Source organism: Orbicella franksi, chromosome 7 (genome assembly GCF_964199315.1).
Source record: "Orbicella franksi chromosome 7, jaOrbFran1.1, whole genome shotgun sequence".
NCBI lineage: Eukaryota > Metazoa > Cnidaria > Anthozoa > Scleractinia > Merulinidae > Orbicella > Orbicella franksi.
Window position 1 is genome coordinate 31,211,383 of NC_138151.1, and position 19,243 is coordinate 31,230,625.

General features: G+C 40.5%; 1 protein-coding gene across 2 annotated transcripts; it reads right to left on the bottom strand.

Moving 5' to 3' along the window:
• Window positions 1-216: 216 nt before the first annotated feature.
• Window positions 217-19,083, bottom strand: LOC145491639 (uncharacterized). 2 transcript variants are annotated; one of them, XM_081470849.1, is made up of 11 exons: window positions 18,558-19,083; window positions 18,283-18,400; window positions 17,612-17,671; window positions 16,170-16,198; window positions 13,128-15,208; window positions 11,715-11,918; window positions 10,921-11,029; window positions 10,067-10,122; window positions 9,006-9,182; window positions 6,425-8,211; window positions 217-5,884 (listed from the first exon to the last, which is right to left on the bottom strand). In XM_081470849.1, exons 3-11 carry the CDS (start codon window positions 17,617-17,619, stop codon window positions 5,341-5,343), a joined length of 4,995 nt encoding a protein of 1,664 aa, XP_081326975.1. In that variant the 5' UTR covers window positions 17,620-17,671; window positions 18,283-18,400; window positions 18,558-19,083; the 3' UTR covers window positions 217-5,340. The 2 variants fall into 2 exon arrangements, with proteins under 2 accessions (XP_081326975.1, XP_081326976.1); XM_081470850.1 differs by lacking the exons at window positions 17,612-17,671; window positions 18,283-18,400; window positions 18,558-19,083 and adding an exon at window positions 16,400-17,559.
• Window positions 19,084-19,243: the final 160 nt, after the last annotated feature.

Below are 19,243 nucleotides of genomic sequence, written 5' to 3' on the forward strand. Positions count from 1 at the left end.
AATTTTGAAATAAAAAAGAGGGGGTCTCCATGTTCGTTTAGGAGCAAAAGCACCTTGTTTATACACATAAATATCCTTATAATAACACCATGATTGTAGTTACGATTGCTTGCTAAATTCACGTTTCCGACGATTGCTTTTTGTTCGACACTGAGAATTGGTCCATATTTATTTTTCACAGAGAAATTTATTACTCAATTCAAAACAACACAAAAAAATTATAGATCACCATACTAGTTTGCGAGAAAAGGACGATTTACCTCTATGGCGAGGTCCAGCTGTAAAGAAAAAGCCGCCATTTTTGAATGCGCGCGCGCTAATCACGCGTGAAATTATGCGCAGTAGGGATGCGCAGTGCAATACTGGGGAATGACCTTAAGTTAAGTCCCTTTTATATTGCCGGTTTTCATGTGACGTCATCAATTTCCAAAATAAGAAATTACCAATCCTTGTGAAGTTTTAGTTTCATCAGATGTAAGACCCTCTAATAACTTAACGTTTTGCAACGTTTAAGCCCGACAGGGTTCCTCGTTATGTAATGGAGCACGTCGGAATTTCCAAGTTTATGCGTTGCGAGACATTAAAATGGCGGCTCGATAAGGCTGTCGAGTAAGTCAAAAGATGAGTTATTGCTCAAGTTTTTACTAAACAGTTCTTGCTCTAGACAAAGTATTAATTTCAATGTATCGGAGCTCTAGAGTAATAACGTTTCATTTCAATGGCAAAACTCAATGACAGATGTTTCTGTTACTTTACGGCCGCCATGTTTGTGTCCCTCCGAGGGGCACAGACATGGCGACACCATACAAAGCTTTATAAATTTCAGTGAAACACTTTTCCGAAACGCGCGGATGGAAAACCGTACAGACTTAAAACTTGGCGAGGTTATTCATATATCAATCATCTTTCATATCTCAGCTTCGACTTATTTTATTGAATAGTTACGATTTTTACTTTTGATGGCGTGACACTGCCAACCAGCCATACCTAAATGACCTACCCTTTCATATGCCCCAACTTGTGCAATCTCTACCCTTTTATATACGTGAAGCACGAAAAAGGTACCCTTTTCGGGCGGAGCATCCTCATATAGGACATTACAGGGAGTACCCCCACCCCACCCCACCCCCACTTCCCGGGCTCCTGAAACGCGAGTGAGCATTTAACAACGAAACAACGAGCCCGCACTTCACACTCCATGCAAAAAGATTTTAGGGACAACAATTTTCGTAAAATCGCCTTTAATCGCTCGACCAAAGCACGCTCCAGTATAAAGCATTTATATTTTGTAGTAATTGCTAGTTGCCATTTCAGAGAATGAGACAAAGCAAGTTCCGATTGAGAACGCGCATCGGTCCAAGCTTGAAACAGCTTCTTTTTGTAGCAGATTACCAAAATTGTATTATTTTTTTTCATTACAGGTTTAACAATAGTTATAATTGTCATCATTATTTGAGGGATATCGCTCTCTAGCATTGAGATTTCTTAAAAGTGTTTAACTGGCCACTCGATGCTTTAAGCGAGTTACCAAACGTTTCCGGAAAAAAAAAAAGGCGCATTTCGTCGGAATGCATTCCTATCCCGATAATAAATCTAAATGCTAGAGAACGGTATCCCCAAGCAAGGAAAACACAAGTGTAAAAAAAACAACAACAAAAAACCACCAAAACCACACCATAAACACTCTCTATAGTGTATAAAAAGAGGTTAATATAATGTAAATAAAAATGTTAATAGATATAAAAAAAAAAACCCTCTTGCTTTTCAAATACTTTCCTTGCTTCGTAAGCAAATCTAAATGGAAACTTTGGAAATTTTCGACACATTTTCTCCACTTCCGTTAACCAACGAGACTCTAAGACAACATCACACCACCCCCAAACACACGAAAAAAACCTGTCTGTCTGTGAGCAATAGAACTAAAAAAGGCCACTTAAATGTTTTCGTGTGTCGGTAATTTCCAAGTATTCCAACTGCGCTTTAGTCAACGAAAGACGTTCCTAGACTAACTCCGTGCGACCTCCCAAGCGTTTTTTGTAAATAAATAAATAAAGCCAGAAAAAAGTATATCTTAGTCAAGCTGAAAAAAGGGTGAACGAGCGTTGAATGGGATTACAAAACACGCATCTTCACACGCGCGAAACCTCGCGTCCGAGCTGGTATTCGCTGTTCGTCTCGAGAGTATCCTCAGATAACTAGTATGTTGACGAAATTCAGTGGAATAACTGGACTTGAGAACCAATCAAAAACCTGTTTTGATATGGGCCAATCACTAGTCAGCATAGAAAACCAGTCACGATCAGAGTTTACTGCAATGAATCTTAGAAAAATGTCGCATCTTAGCAAAACATGAATGCGCTTACAAAATTAGTTCAGTAGAAAATGGTAGAAAAACTGTACGTTATTTTCCTTTGCTTTTAAAGAAATAAAAAGAAGAAAAAAAAAGCAGTGCAAATAAAAACTGACGGTAATCCCATTCAACCGTTTACTTCAGTTCTGTTTAATAAACTCCACCCGAAACTCTGTTACTGCGCGACATTGGCTGTCACAAATCTCCCGCGATAACAAACTTGCCAGGTGACCTACAGTTGCGTTCTCGTACTCGTTTGCAACATCTACAAATAGCTTTCAATGGAGCGATTTTCATTTGAGTGTCGAAAAATAATTGGTTTTGCATCAACTATGCTACACGATTGGTCTAAAACACTCGCGCCACTTTTTCATCCAATCAGAAGTAAAACCAAAACCAATTGTAGCTCACTCGCACTCGCGCTTTGTGTCAGCTACATGCCATTACTTGGAGTTCTGATTGGTTCACTGGATTGTCTACGTCCTTTGTGATTGGCTAGAGTGATAACTTTGGTTTTAGTCTTACGACACTCGGTTGAAAACCACTCTAGAGGAGTTCTTAAACTATTTAAACTGAAACGAGTACGAAAAGGCGTCCGTATTTAAGGCAATGGCGATGGCATTTTCAAATTCTACAGTTCAGGATTGCTTACTCGCAGGCTTTATCCGAGGCGTTGATTGGTTGTTTTCAAAACAAGCAGTCAATCAACAGCTGATTTACACTACTGCGCATTTCCTTAAATTTTAAGGAGCCCAGATCACGCTGTCTCTCTCGCGGCTGTTATTTGAGTCGTCACGCAACGCTTAACCCAAGTAACGGAAATACTTTGGTCACACTATCAAAATAAAACCTGCAATATGAAATTTGCAGACTGCAGACTACAGACTACAGACTACAATTAAACCTAAATAGCACTTTGGTTGGCCTGAATATCACTCAGATTAGCTCAAATAGCGCTCAGGTTAACCTGTTTAATGTAATAGCTCTTAGTTTTGGAAATGGGAATAAAATATTAGTAAAGAAGTCCGCAGTCTGCAGCCTACAAACGTCATTCAACGAAAATTATGATTTGAAGGGACAGAAAAACAAAAAGAAATACTTTCAAATCGACTTAGAGGAATAAGGATAGCAAAGTACAACTTTCACTTTTGTTGCAAGACAAAACCTTAGCCTTGGCCTATGTGCTCAGAAATTGTATTTCTTTATCACGAAATTGGCATGTCATGGACGAAGAGAGCGAAAATTTGCTAAGTGGCGCGAATCAGCCGTGTAAAGGTAACTTCCTCCCCTGTGTTGCATGCGAACAATAGTATACTGAAAGCATTATTCGTTAAACATCTGCAGTAGTAAACTCCAGAGCGATAACTTAAGTTCTACAAACATAACAGAAATTTCGCAATATATATATGTAAGATAAAAAGGAAATTAAACCATTGTATATACATCCACCATAAAATCACTCTATAACCTTCTCAATTATCTTACAACTATACACACCAGTCGGTTAACTCAATAAATAATAAAATTATTCTACTTTCTACTCCCAGTCTTAAAACACGTGGCGGACGCCATGTTGAACTTTCCGAAAAACTCTCGACGGCGTCGCTCGGAACAAATCGTCGGATCTGAGCTCCACTATTCAATATGGCGGCCAAAAACGAAGTCAATATGACGAATAATTTGTTTAAATACCACGAGTGGAACATAAACGAAACTAGCGGATATCTTAATTGGTCTACCCTCTGAGGAGACTCTAAGAAACTCATATGTACACCACTTTACGATCTAAAACGACCAGGAACACTCGAGAAAAGGTGACTGACATTTCACTTGTATCAAAAAGCCAGCAACCTTCGTTTTGATCCACTGAGGAACAACATTTTAAATTACGAAAACACCAGTATCAGCAACTCGTTCTCTGAATATCATTTGGTCTGAACCTTCAAAACTAACCGAACTGATCGACAATCGGCATCTCAGTCGAGCGGCCCGTTTTAATCCGTTTAATCGCATTACTACACCTATAAGTTACTGAGATAATGTTTGAATGAATTCCCTCAATGCGGGAACCGTAACAGTGAGACGTTAACATCAGGGCCTGACTGGACAGAAGCGAAGTAAATAACCCACTCCGATAAAATGAATTTCACTTGTAGCGAGCAACATCTTTGTCCATCAAACCAAACTTTGTGCACACTTTAAGACAATCTTAACAGTCTTGTTACAAAACCAGAACGAGTTTATTGCGTTGTAGTGTATTCTTACTCCGAAACAGCAAACCTTGTCAACTCGAACACATTTTGAGTAGACAAGTATGAGTATTTTATACCATAGACTAAACTCGAGTCTTGGTTCAATTGAGACCAAATTTTGAAGTCTGTCTATTGGCTTTCTTAACTATTCAGCCAATCAGTGTGCTTATGACGACGTGCAATTTTCGCACGTGCAATTTTGACATGCAATGGAAAGACACCATGCGATTTACTGATAAGGCCGGATTCATATGACCACTACGGTCGCTGCAAAAAAGGTCAGCGATTGTAGCAAGAATATGGAAAACAACCTTACAGCATAAAACTATTTACTGACAATGCAGTCCAAGGAAAATTGATTTCTGCTCAGAAAATAGATCTAGTCTTAGAATTGTTTCTGAGAACTTTTTTTACGATCAAACTGTATTATGAATATTATCATTTCCGTTATTAGTTCTCTCAGACAGCCTTCAAAATTTACTTCAAGCGTAAACGTGGCTAATGGTGTAGCCTCTCAGCTTCTAGAATTGTCCAAATAGTGCTTCAAACTTTCCTTAGCGAATTTTACGGCGGAAAAAAATGATCGATGAACAAATTTTTCAGACATTGACTTGAAGTAAATTAGACATCTCGAACGTGGAATTAAGATCTGGTCATGTTCGCATCAGATACGTTTAAGGAAACTTTGCAACACTATTCGAAACATAAATGATTATATTTTGATACGTTAATCGCACCTCACTTGCTATTGGCCCCAGTTTTGTGCATGATCTTTTGTCGGACCTCTCTAATCTTGAGTTGCAGCGTTGGTTTGGTAGGGAACAAATCTGAATGTAGCTGCTGAAACACGGACGTGACGCCATCGGAAGGAAAGTACCCATGTTCCTGGAAGAGCTGAAGGACCACACTGCGTCGCTGATCCACTGGCTTTTTGTGGGAGGAGAGGGTGGGACTGCTTGGTTCTGCCTTGTCTTCCTTGTCCGCCTCCTTCAGACCACCACCTTGCTCAAGGGCGGCGACCTCTGCGAGAGCTTCCAGACTTGGCATGTTGCTGGTTCTGTGACCAGCTCCTTGGCCTCCTTCTCCTAATCCATTGGCACAAGACGGTCTTTCTGACGCAGAAGTGGCTGTTGGCACACCGTCGTCTTCAGCGTTTGGCGTGTTTCCTGTTACAACAGCACGTCTGTTGGTAGCTGCTTTAACATCGCGGCCTGGACGATGGTAAGGTGTGTATTCGGGTAGCTCTGCAAACTGCCTCTCGAAGTTTACTTCCGATAGAACTCTGTGGAAAACAACGATGTTTTAGATGTTTTTAAATGTTTTGAAGTGTCAAATGTAAACTTAGTTATTGTCGGCAATTAAAAAACCATCTTCACTATGTGAGAGATAGCTAACTTCCTAAGACGAATGAGTCACTTTTCTGATGTAAAAAAATACTCTCTCAAATTGACAGAAACCTGAAAACAAAAGTTTTTAAAAACCATCACCAGGCAATGAGGAAGATAACAACAGATTACACAAGACAGACTTCAAAAATACCAATTTTTCATGATACACGGTACACCATCTGTGTGATCCATTGTTTTCAATTAATAAACAGTTACACTGTAACAAAACTGTGAATTAAAGGAAACAGGTGTTTCACGCAGCCCAGCAGTTTCTTTAGAAACTAATAAGGGAAAAGGAATCGGTTGGTTGCGTTTTTCCAGACTTTGCTCATCACGGTATTCAAGATGGAAGCTAATGAGAGCCTATAGAGTGTCTGCTAACACTGAGGCAAGATATAATGCAAGAGAACGTTCATTAAAAGAGGTTAACTTACTCCTCCATTCCATCAGCAATAAACCTCTTCAGGATGGTTTTTGAATTAACGTGAGACTTTGAGTCACCGGACAGACCTTTACAGTCGCCACCATCTCCTACTAGTTGGGATGCCTGTGTATCAACAGGGCATGGAAGATTCTTCTCAAAAATGGCTTGCTGTGGCTTACTGGGCTGCCTGTGACTGTTTGTTGTGACTGTGTGGCTTGCTTCTCTAGAAGATGAACAGCTTGTGGAGGGTGTCGCCACCTTCTCAGTTCGGGGATATGGCCCCGGGAAAAAGTTCCCTCCTTTAGGCGACAGTTGGTTAGTGTCGGGCGTGGCCAGTCTTGGTGACCGTGGGGCTGGTCTTACTGCTACACCAGTGTTAACACCATGAGCCGTTCTTGGGGAGGGAACTTGCCTTGGCCTTGGTGGGCTTTGTAAAAGCGGCGACACGACCCCGTGATTTCCATTTAACACAACAGGATTTACATTATAATACCCTACCCCTCCATGGGACGGAAATGCTTGTTTTGTATCCACCATCATATTTCGTTTTCCAGCCGTTTGAACAGCACCTGAGAGGGGTGCGGGCTTCTTTGCCAGTAGAACCCTTGCGGATGTCTTCTCCCCACTGTGCAAACCACTGGTAGAAGTGGCCACCAATGGAGGTGACAGCAAGGGAGCTATGGGTTTCAGCTGCAGTCCCTTGGCTCCCGGTGAATGAACGGGGGTGCTTTTGATAGGTTGGTGAAACGGAGGAGCTGTGTGGGTAGCTACTGACACTGTCAGAGGAGCCAAAGAACTGGACGCTGGAGCCCCTGGCCAAGTCACGTGACTGGACATAGTAGCGGCTGATGGCACTTGAAAACCTGTTAGAGGCCTGCTTGTCAAGTTTCCAGAATTTGCGAGGCTGGTATCCTTTTGGCCAGGAAATGGTACTATTGAAACGGGGGCACTGGTACCCAATGGCAGTCCACTTTGACTGTTCCCTTTGAAAGAAGTAACAGGAGATTTCGCTTGTACTCCAAGAACTGCATTGTTTGCCAAGTTGTTTGTTGAAGGCACGTGCGCATTTGAAGAAAATTTCGTGAAGTGACTGGGAAACAGTGCCGGTTGAGAAAACGATGAATGGGACACATCAGATGAGCTCACAACAGCTTTAGAAGGACTCTCACAGATAGATGAGTTAAGCTTGGAACTTCCATTACCGCTGGAAGGCTGGCTTGGTCTGAATACTGACCCTGTTGGCTGAAAGTGCCCACTCACAGTGAGCCCTGGCGAGTGGCTCTTACCCATTGGTTGCTTGGGGCGTACAAAGTGGCCACTCAAAGATGACGAGCTTTCATTTTTATCTGTACTTTTGATTGAATGAGGCAGCCCTTTCGGTGCCCTGAAACCAAAGTCAACCATTTTGGAAGGTGGTTTCGAGGAAATGCTTATGTCAGATGATTTGATCATTTGTTCATACATGTTTGGAGTCACTGCTCTCTTGACAGGAAATTCAATAGGTGAGTACCTGATCTTGCCAATGTCCGGGGTCTGGCTTCGTCTAGCGGTGAAATGCACAGGGGAAAACCTCTGCTGAGGGAACACCCTGTTAGTCAGCTCTTCATCATCGGAGTCATCAGACTCCTTGTCATTCACGTCAATGTTTTCATTGCACATCAGTTCTTCCGAGCCAATGTCATCATCTTCTGATTCGCTCATTGTATCAGTGGTCCCTTGTTCAAATGAGATGTGTCTGTCCTCGGACACTGGTGGTCTGGCAGATGGGACAGTGGTTTCATCTAGTTCGGAACACATCTGAAATTAAGATGACACAGACATTTCAGATCAAAACTTTCCAACTGATAATAGCCATGTTTATTTTTATCCTTGCCCTTGTCCCAAGTTTACCCCTAAAAATTCCATACTAATTGTTGACACAGCCTTTCAGAGGCTGGCTCAACTACAGACAAATGTTTTGCTATTGATACCCCAAAAAACATTCAACTTGCTAATTTCCCATATGCCTGTCATGTATTGAGTCCAATAATGATATATACTCTTTGTCTATCTATTTCTCAAAACCTAAAATAATAACAATACATGGTTGCCACAGATATCCCTTTTCAAACTTCCCCGACTTTTCCCTGATCAAGGCCAAAGAAATGCAAAATGTCAGGTCTGGTGGCAGCTTCTTCTTCCACTTGTTCATTATAAGTCATTGTGATAATTTTCAACAAATTTTCCTTCTCCCTTTACGAAAAATATCATTGAGATCAGTGACCCCAATTCTTTCTTCCAGCCTTCAATGGTATTAAATAAGCCATATTAAATTAATTCCATTTTCCTCGACTTTTCTTCAAAATATCAATTTCCCCTGACTCAAAATTAAATTCCCTGACTTTTCAGCTCTCTACATGCAGACTGAATTGGAATTTCATTTTTTAGGAGGGAGAAAAGCTGCAGCAAACTGATGAGCAAAGAACAAAAGAGCAACAAACTAAGATTCCTAGATGGAAGAATTGAGCCTAACCACATTGGCAAGAAGGTAAATTAATGCTAGTAAGAGCAACTACACCATATCTGCACACAAGCGAAGCAGTTCCCATTACCTGTGCCAGCTCAAAGAGTGAGTGCTGTGTTGGGGGAGGAGGCTGGGGTGTGTACGGACGATGCACAGCTTCCTTCAGGGAAGGCTCCTGTTGATTTGCTGGAGTGCTCTGTGAGCGCTTACATCTCAGTCTAGGCTTAGCATCTGAGGGTTCTTCACAATCGTTGTCAAAAACACCCTGAAAAAAAAGCCCTGATATCAACATACAATGTACACAAACAACTACCCTCCAAACATTCCTTTCTGAGGATCAGTGATATGATGTGCTCTACACTTTCAGTTGCAACTCCAACATTTTTTTTTAATCCAAATGATTTTTTTAGCCAACTATCCTGGTTGAGCTGAACTATCATGTTTGTCTCTACCCCTTCTCCTTCCATAAAGACTTTAATGCTCTGAATATTAATGGGGCAAAGCAAACACTTCTTTGCCATCAAAGGTTTGTTGAAAAATTTTGAACCCATAGGAAAGTGTTTCAACAGCTTTTTTGAGGCACCCCAAACTTTATAAACTTTATGCGGAAACTTTGAAAAAAGTTTTCTCAAATGAGAAAAAATGGCTTCAAGAAAGATCTTCCGGCACTTCCTCCACGCAAAGTTTTTCAAGTTTATATTATATGGTTTTTCTCGTTTAATTTGCACTTGTGAGTTTCAAAAAGCTGAAATTGCACCCTCTGAAGTGGCTCGTGCAATGTCAGCTTTATGAAAAACTAACTTGTGCAAATTAAATCCAAACTGAACTCAAAACAGTATGATTGCCGATACTAATATATACACTTAATTTGACAACAGGTAAATAAAGCTGTGAATCACCTGTCATGTTAATAATAATAATAGTAATACTTTATTTATATAGTGCTATTTCGATCACTATCCAATAGCGCTTTACGATGAGTTTAAAAATATCTCACCAATAAAACCACAAAATCGTAATGGTGAAGCACATGACATGTGACCAACTCAATTACGTAACAGATACATGTGTTAGTTCCTGTGAATGATTGTGGCAGTGAACACTTACTGATTATTTTATATTTTCTAGAACAAACACACTTTTTCTTACTTCATGCTCTTCACTTCCCATCACTATATCACTTTGATATTCGCTACCATCTCCTCCTGATGTCAAAACAGAGAAAAAAGTATGTTAATTTACGCTGCGCATGCGCTCACACATCACATCTGTTCCATGTGCTTGCCTTTGATTGCAGTTGGCATTTACTAAACCTTAGAGTAAACACAATGTTTCCTTTTTATTGGCGTGTTGGCAGCTGTCAACTCACACCTTGAATTCCCTAAAACAAGTGTGGACTAAAGGATCCTACGACATCAACTCCATAACAAGGGTACAAAGCCGTAATTTCAGGTGAGCAAATTGAGAACTTTCTAACACGGATGCCTCATCTTGAGAACCCAAATAGTGGCAATTAACAAAGAAGTTGATCTATGTCCTTTCACTCGACAAGAACTTTGTTCCCTTCCATCTAGACAATCAATACCCTGAAATTCAGAGCTACTATTAGAGTAAGGACATGCTCAAGCCATGATAACTTTCAAAACACTTTTTTGTACGTTTTTTTATGTCTTTTACTTTAAGAACAACTAATAAATTGTTGCGAGATAAGGGCCAAAAACCTCCCTTCTATGGGGAAGGTAGGTTTCTACCAAAAATGTGAAGTATGTGGAGAATACTAGGCAGCGCGTAGCTTTTCAGAGCCTCAAACAAAAAAATGATGCTAGCAAAGCTACAATGTACCTGAGGGCAAACTGGCTGTAATTCATGTCAAAACTTATTGAGAAATTCATTTAAAAATTTCAAAGTTAATAAGTTAGAGTACTTTTCAAAGACTCTGGCCCAGTTCAGACCACCGCCACACTGGGAGACATTTTTGAAGCTTGCATTAGATAGACACATACCCATGGAATCACTGGACTCTGTTCTGTCTGAAACTTTCCTTGGTGACTTTTTCCTGTCTTTAGTACACCACTTCCAGTGTGGGTATGCCCTGAAATGAGCTTCTTTGACCTGAGGAGTGGGAATCAAATCAAATGGAGCAGTCGATCCAGTGCAACAAGCCATCACATACAGACACACCCACTAAACACAGGCAGCTCCAGTTATTAGAGAGTCAAAAATAGAATGGGATGCATTAGTTAATACTAGACAGACACACATGATGAAACTCTACACTACTGGTCCACTTTGATCCATTTATGTTGTGAAAAAAAAAAAAAGCAAAAAAACTGACTGAGCACACGTCTTCTGTGATCAAACTCGCACTTGTCTAATGCATGGGCCAGCATTTAGAAAGATTAGCACTTGACAAGAATTAGTGTCCAAGGGATGGAAATAATCACTGATCAAATTTGACAGCCCAAACATTCATTGAATTACAAAAAAGGATGAGGATGGGGCCCTGTTTCCCATTATTTCCTTCATTGAGTGCAAACTAGACTCTCAAGGAGGCTTGCTCAACTAAGCTATGTGCAACAGCCAACAACCACCTTTCCTCTAAAAACATGTTTGGCCAATCCTTGTAGCATAAGAATAGACCTTTCCCAAATTTCAACAAACAATGGTGCTGAGTTGAGGTCAGGGTGGACAAAAATACAGAAAATGTCCACCCCAACCTTGTTCTGGTGCTATTGTTTGTATGCACGAAAGTGGAACGTAGGAAAGGTCTCTGAACCAGAGTAGTTTAAGAACCAACCTGGGCTGCAAGGTCAATGTATTTTTGTTTGTCTTTGGCTCCAAGGTTATACCACCATTCACCAAGTATCTTGCTCACCGTCCTGTTATCTTGGTGAGGATGCTTCTGATGGACTAGAGCCCTGTGCCGCTTACTAAAGATCATGAACGCATTCATTGGGCGACGAATGTGTTCTTTTTCTTGTCTTGATGGATAACTGGATGCCTACAATAAATAAAAAAGGCCCAATGGACATGAAGATGTGAAAGATAATGTTCCACCAGGAGGAGGAACTTCTTTTAATTATAATAATGTTAATTAACAACTGTTTTGCGAAGTGGAGGTTGGGTGCCCAAGGTATCCAGGAGCTTCCACTATTGGCTGCCAGCTCCTAGATGGAGACCCCTCTCATGGCTAGCAAATCCTGGCAACCCAGCCATGAGCCCCCATGCAGAAGGGAGAAAGCGGGCACCTGTCACATTGATAAAACAGTGGAAAGAAAAGGGAGAGACAGGGGATGGGAAACAACCTATGAGCAGGGTCCCTGCACTTGAGACTCGAATGCTTGAGGAAAGCGCTGCCAATGTAAAACTATTTGAGCGCCTTGAGGCCCAATAGCACAGTGGAATCCTGGTGCACGCACAGATCTATATTGTCGTAATTATGATTGACAGCAGTGAAAAGCATTAGCGGACATCTAGGTAGGGTAGGATGAGGGACTGAGAGGGGTGGGTGGTGTGCATGTCATTCTAAAAAGTTTAACCTGGGTTGAAATCATTCTGACATATATTTCAAACCACAACATATACAATGAAGATGTGTTGTAGAGTATGGTAAGGAAAGCACAACTTAAAGGGAAAATGATTTCAATTTAATTTGTGATGCCATTCGATTTACAGTGCAACTACTCTAACCAAGGTTGCCCAACAAAATTTCCACAAATTTGACAAATAAAAATCATGGAGGTTAACAATAGTTTTCCAGCAAATTATCCATGTTATCAAGCTGTACATTACAAAGGCAACAGATTTGTGGTCGTTTTGACTAGAAACTATTTTAAAACTTTTAAAGTGCCAGTGGTCAATTTGCAAAGAATTTGCTCATTTGCATATTATATCATGTACACATCTCTTCTCTTAAGAATACTATATGCTCTCAATATCTATGGAAACCTTAAAATAACTGGAGACTGACTAGAAAACATTCGGATAACCTCAAATATCTACACTATTTTTCTGTCCATCCATTTATATATAATTTTTTTTTAAATTGTAAATGTATGCATAAATAGAGTTTGTTGTTTGTTGTTGCTGTTAAGTGGTCAGAGTAGTCACACTGTAAATGATTTTAGCCCCACACATTCAAACACCATGTAATTAGTAAATTGACTGCTCACACAAAAATTGCTATATTACATATTCAAGATATGCTTACCTGCACCTTGGCGGCAGGCTTTCCCTCGTCTTGACTGCTGAATGATAACGACCGTGTTCTTTTCCTAGTGTTTGGTCCACTATTTCCTTGCAACCTTCTTTCAAGCCTCCTTTCTCCTGCATTACCATAATTTGCACTGTCACTAGCACTTTCCATTCTGTTCTGCTCATGATCAGCATTTTCCTGTCCCTCTTGTGATGTAACAACATTACAAGTGTTCTGCTGCGACAAACTGTTTGCGGCTACATTAAACAGTTGTGGAACCAAACACTGCCAAGGATAGACAGAAATCTGAATGGTGTTGACCTGCACTGGAGGTAGTTGTACTTCAGGAATTAATTCAGTTGAATTGCCATCTTGCTGGTCTCTTTGGCTGGCTTTGCCTGAGTTGTCGTTATCCTTTAGCAGTTGCTCTTTTGACTCAGTGTCTTCCTCAGCAGTTTCAGAATTCGACGTAGACTGCTTAACATTGTCCTCTTCACTATCACCAGTTCTTTCCTGATCAGGATAACTTTTCTTGTTAGTATCTTGTGAAAACGGTACAAATGTACTGTTTGAAGTCAAAGGAAGCGACTGGGCAGGTATGGGAGAGTACATAACCCTGCCTGCCTTGTCTCTGGGTGGGGTTATTGCTGATGGCGCAGGTAGTGACACAGGACAAAATGTTCTCTTCCCAGATATTGCAGGTGGAGTGCATGGAATGGGTGAAAATGACTGGGAGGAACCAGTCGGAGGCGAAATAGGAGAGAAAGTTCTTTTGGTTGGAGTGATAGGTGAAAGCAGAGGTAACGGTGACATTAAAGATGAAGTGTTACTCGCACAGCTTCCAGACTCGTCACGACAGAGAATTCCAGAATCAGGACTCACTGCATTTGATAATGACAATCCATTTGGGAAGAAAGGTGAGAGCAGCTCTGCACTTGATGACCTTCCAGAACGGGGTGTGGCGGAGGCCCAGGTCCTCACCGGTGTAACTGACCGATGCTGACCTGGGGTGGTACTGCGATTACTGTAACAGTTGCTGTAGGGTGAAGGAGATTGACACTGGCCAGGTCCAGGTGAAATTGGCAAAGGTGTGGCAGGGTTAGAAAATGGTGTGGCACATCTTGAATTGCTCAGTGAGACAAGTGAAAACGCAGCCTCTGCTTCTTTATCATTTAAGTCCTTGTGGTTAGCAGTTCCTTTACTCGACACCTCTCCTTCTACACTTCCTTCACTTTCGTTGCCAGATTCCCAGGTAAGTTCTTTACCATGTAATTTGCCTTTTTTCTGTCCAGGAATTCCGATGCCTTTCGTCAGGGACTTGCCCTTTAATGACAGGTGACGAGAACAATAGCCTCGCCGCTGGCTCTCCTTGTTACACCCCTCTCTCGAACAAAGCCGTCTCCATTGTTTGCCGTTAAATTTCTTCCGCACTCCGTTCTCCATTTGTACAATATCACCTTTCTTATATTTCTGTTGTGTGGGAGTGGGCGTCCTTGAAACTATGTTCTCTCCTCGGTTTCGGCTGGCAGGTCGTTTTGGAGTCTTTTGCTGATTATTAACTTTCCCATATCCATTTGCTCCTTCAAATTCTTCATCTGAGATGGCACTATCAGTATTTTCGTCCTCTAGGAAATTGTCAGCACCGTTGGTGCTTTCAAGAAAAGCTAAGTGCCTAGCAACGGTTGACGATGAGCCGTCAGAAACGTCACACCCGCTCGCGGCCTTCTTGATTGAATTGCCGTCATCAACTCCTTTCTTTCTTTTCTGAGGGGATTTCGCTTTAAAATCAGTACCTTGCGTTAACGAAACAGCTGGTGTCGTGCATTTCGGTGGAACAAAAGCATCCCCGTCAAAGTTTCCGACCGAGTTGGCACTTTCTTCCCGTAAATGAAAGTTCTGCCTTTTACAATGCGATTCATCGTCGATTTCTTTTGACAGATTTCTTTTCGCCGAATTTTTTGGCAACTGATTGTTTACGCTTAAAATGTCTTGATTACAACATTGAGCGATCTTTGTATCTTCCGTGATAAAGCCATATTCACTTGATTTTCTTGCAGGATTTCCACGCCGAACTCTCCCTTTACGATTCATATTTTCTGAGAAAGAAAACATTTCTAACCGTTAACAATGAAAGCCAGTAAATTTACGGCAACGATCAACGGTTCCATGTATACAGAAAAGCCAAATTTAGCTTATGAATATACATTTTGTTGTTTATTCCTAACTTACGTGGATGGTCATATTATTTTCTTAGTTTAGCAGGTACATCAAAACTTCTAGGTTACTCTGAGAAGATTCCGCCAAAAAAAACCAAGACATTTAAAAATGTAGTGACGGTGGTATTATACTAATTACAGATTCAAAAAAAATTGACAAACACAACATCATAAGATATAATTGAACTGCGAAAAAAAATTGCTTTCGCTCGATCGTAACCTGGTTTACACATTATTTTGGGAGGCGGGCGGAAAATTGAATTCCTCTGAATTAACGAAGCAAAGGACATTCGGAGTAAAACCTTCAACTTCTAGGGAAACATCGATTTACCGATGTAAAAACTGCATCACAGCAAAACAAGGTGAAACCGGATACATCTGAATATTGCATTAAACATGAATATTCGAGGTTGGAAAGAGGTTTGAACCGAAAACTAACTTAACGATCCACCGATTTCGCCGCAAATCTGACAGAACTGCTACACAATTTATAATCTGCGAAAAACATCGAAGCTGCTCTAACTTTGAAACAGGGAATACGACGTGGCCAAAAAATTTGTTACGGAGCCAGCTGACAAGACAAGCTTCTTTGAAGGACCCACAAATAGGATTTCTTGTTGGAGGCGAATTTGCACATAAAATCGACAAAACATTTCATTTACCTTCATTTGAAGCTGTTAATTTCGTTTGTACGTTACCTTGGTCGGCTGGTTCGTCATGGTTAGAAACAACAATAAACGCGCTCATGAATGGAAACAAAAAAATGTCGATCAATGGGCCCAGGCTTGTCCTATCGACATAAGATTATCAAGCCAGCGCGTAGTAAAAATTTCATATTCACCTTTGGCGTTTAGTTCTTGGTCCACATTCCTGTAAAACGCAAACATCGTAATGTTAGTTCGTGGGAAAAGTAAGTCACAGAAGGCTATCATTTGGATACGCGCGATTGACAGAACCGTAGAAAAAGTTTACGTGTTAGCACACTGAAGTAGCATGTACAATATACGATCAAAACAATGTGCCGGGCAAACCAACGGCGAAAAAACAAGACCATATCTCGATACTACAAACCTGAAATCACTACACAAACCGATCAGCGAGCAAATGGAAGGGAATCGCGCTCCAGCTACACCGTGCGATCATTCTCGAATAGAAGATTTCGAAAATAAACCGAGAAATTGCTTGTCTCTCTGTGAATGGGACAATCCTCGACGCTGATTGGCCAGCGCCTGAACTCATTCACATGTGTGACATTACGCCTTGTAGAGCTAAACAAACCGTCAACCAATCGCGACCCAGTGTCTAAACAAATACAGCACGGATGTTTGAAATTGAGAAATCCTTTCCGATTTACAGGACCAAGAGAGTCCATGATTGCTTCAAGTTGATCTAATAACGAGAAAGCGAAAAATATACTGGCACTGGTATCGCACCTCCTGCTCTACACGAAACAAAAGCTTGTCAATAGCTGACAATCGTCAGCAATCATGAATTATTCTGAGGGCCAAACAGCTTTTGAAAATTATCATATGGTAAGCCGTGTTTAATAGAACGAATTTTTGTTCTATCACTTTTTCATATATCATTTCCTTTTAAAATAATGATAAAATGATAATGTGATCATTACGTACAGTCAACCAACTAATCGTGACAGTAAAAATTTGATTAAAATACACCCCTCCCCCCTGCACTGTATGTCGAAACAAGCGCTGCTTTTCAACCACCTTAAACAAGATTTTTAAATGTAAATCAAACAGATTAACCCTTTTTTGGGGACGTAGCGTTCTTTTCGTGTGGTTTTCAGCCAAGCCAGCAAGCTGTGAATATTAGAATAAAAATGGAACTCTCATACGTTTCATTTCAAGTGTGCTTTAAGACTCCTGCAGCGAATTAAAAGTATGAAAAAAAAAAATCCGAATCCTCCAAAAACGCTGAAAGTTTTGCAATCTAGAGAAACACACAGCTTCCACGACGGCAAAGAAATTTAATCCAACCTAAGAGGACTCCATATCATATCTTAACGTTAAGATGTAAACCACCTTGTACAGCAATATTCGCTCATAAAAATTAAGAAATTCTGTTACTTTATGGGGTCGATTTCATGTAATTATCATGCATTTTACAAACGAAAATAAAAAAAAAATGTACAGATCAACGTGGACTTGAGTTTCAATGCTGTTTCAATCTTAAGCTGTACCGAGCTTGACATTTCTGGCTCGTGTAGGCTTAAAATGACTCAAAAACAATACACATTAAAAAAAAAAAACCATATATAATACTCACAGTGACATGATTTGAATGGGTTTTCTACCGCAACTCGATCACACGGCGGTCACGAGAGGGCTGAAAGATTATGGGCAAATATCACATGAGTATTTCTTTCACTCTTGATGTCTAGTTTTACATCCCGAACGCTCAAGAGTTTAAGTCGAAGACATACACACACTAAAAAATATAGCTGGTTTAATTTGCGTACGTATTGTGTGCGAGCTATACGCGAAGACGTTACGTTCGTGTTAATTTTAGCGATGATATATGGGCGAGTGACGCACTCCGTTAGCGTTTTGTTTTCATGTTTTGCCTTATTTTATTCTTTGTTTCAAAATATTTTTTCTTCTGTCGAATAACTTTTCTCACACGCAATTCGAAACAGCGCAAAGCATATCTTTTCACCCGTCCGTGTTGCTGATCAAAACAAACGTATTTGATGTACGAGTGTTTTGCCAGTTTCATGTAAACGGGCTTTGGACGCTGCCGAAAAAGCAACATGTTTTCATTTAGCAACAGCGCATCGTCCAAGAACTGACCAGTTCTAAGCCAGCGAAAATGTGATCTAATTCATTAGCACAAACCCATTGCAAAAAAAATTCTGCTTACGAATCACGTTTGCCTATTGTTTACTTACTCAGCTCATAAAAATTACAAGCGATACACTAAAAACAGAAAAAAAATACCTTTTCAGTTCACGTGGATAAAAGCGGACTCCAGGACTCTCGATAGAGCAACTTGCTACCGAAATGTGCCCAGTTATTTTCCCTTCTTATTTAAGTTTCAGAGTGCGGTCAGTGATATCTGTTCGAGGAAAGCAGGAAAAAAAAAACAGAATATATTACGATCTTTACCTTGACCTACACGCGCGAGGTACTCGTTCACGATCAGCTGCCTTCAGCTGAAAAAGCATGAATAAATTTTGAAAAATCAAATCACTATTTCTAGAAGTTTGACTTACCCGTAAAGGCACTATTGAGGGACGTCTGTAAATTAAAAATGTACTTATTCATGTCCTCATCCGTTCTTCAGTTAATAATAAAATTATTTTGTTAACTCGTATGGGTGGGAGAGATTAATAAACGAGAAAACATCACATTATTAATAATTTATGTCTTCCTGTTTAATATGCGAGGTCAATATTGCAATGATGTCATATGGGCGATGACCGTTTTACAGAGAGCTTTGAAATCGCAGATTTGCGTTGTATCATCCCCAAGTTATGGCAGTGGCCCAGATTAATTAATCTGGTTTATCAGCTCGACGAACCCATCAAGTTATCATACGCAAATGGGAAAAACGAAAGCCAGAAAAGATGACGCAAGTTCGTTCCCAAGCCCTTTGAGGGACTGCAATTTGCCAACAATCTCCCTCGCACTTATCCCTTCACTAGAACCGATTGTCGAGGATTCGATTGTAAAACAAATCTGGCGAGCAGTGATCTCTAATTGAAGCTGAATTAAAACAATTTCACCGCCAAATTTCCTCAGCTGTATTGTCAGTCTATAAATTGTCGGTGATTCACGTCATGACGTCACATGCGAAAATAATGGACCAGTGCACGAGGAAACAAGCCCGAATAATATCTGAACGAGCGCCACGCTAGTTCTCTCTTTCTTATCCAAATCACATCATTCGACATGAGTT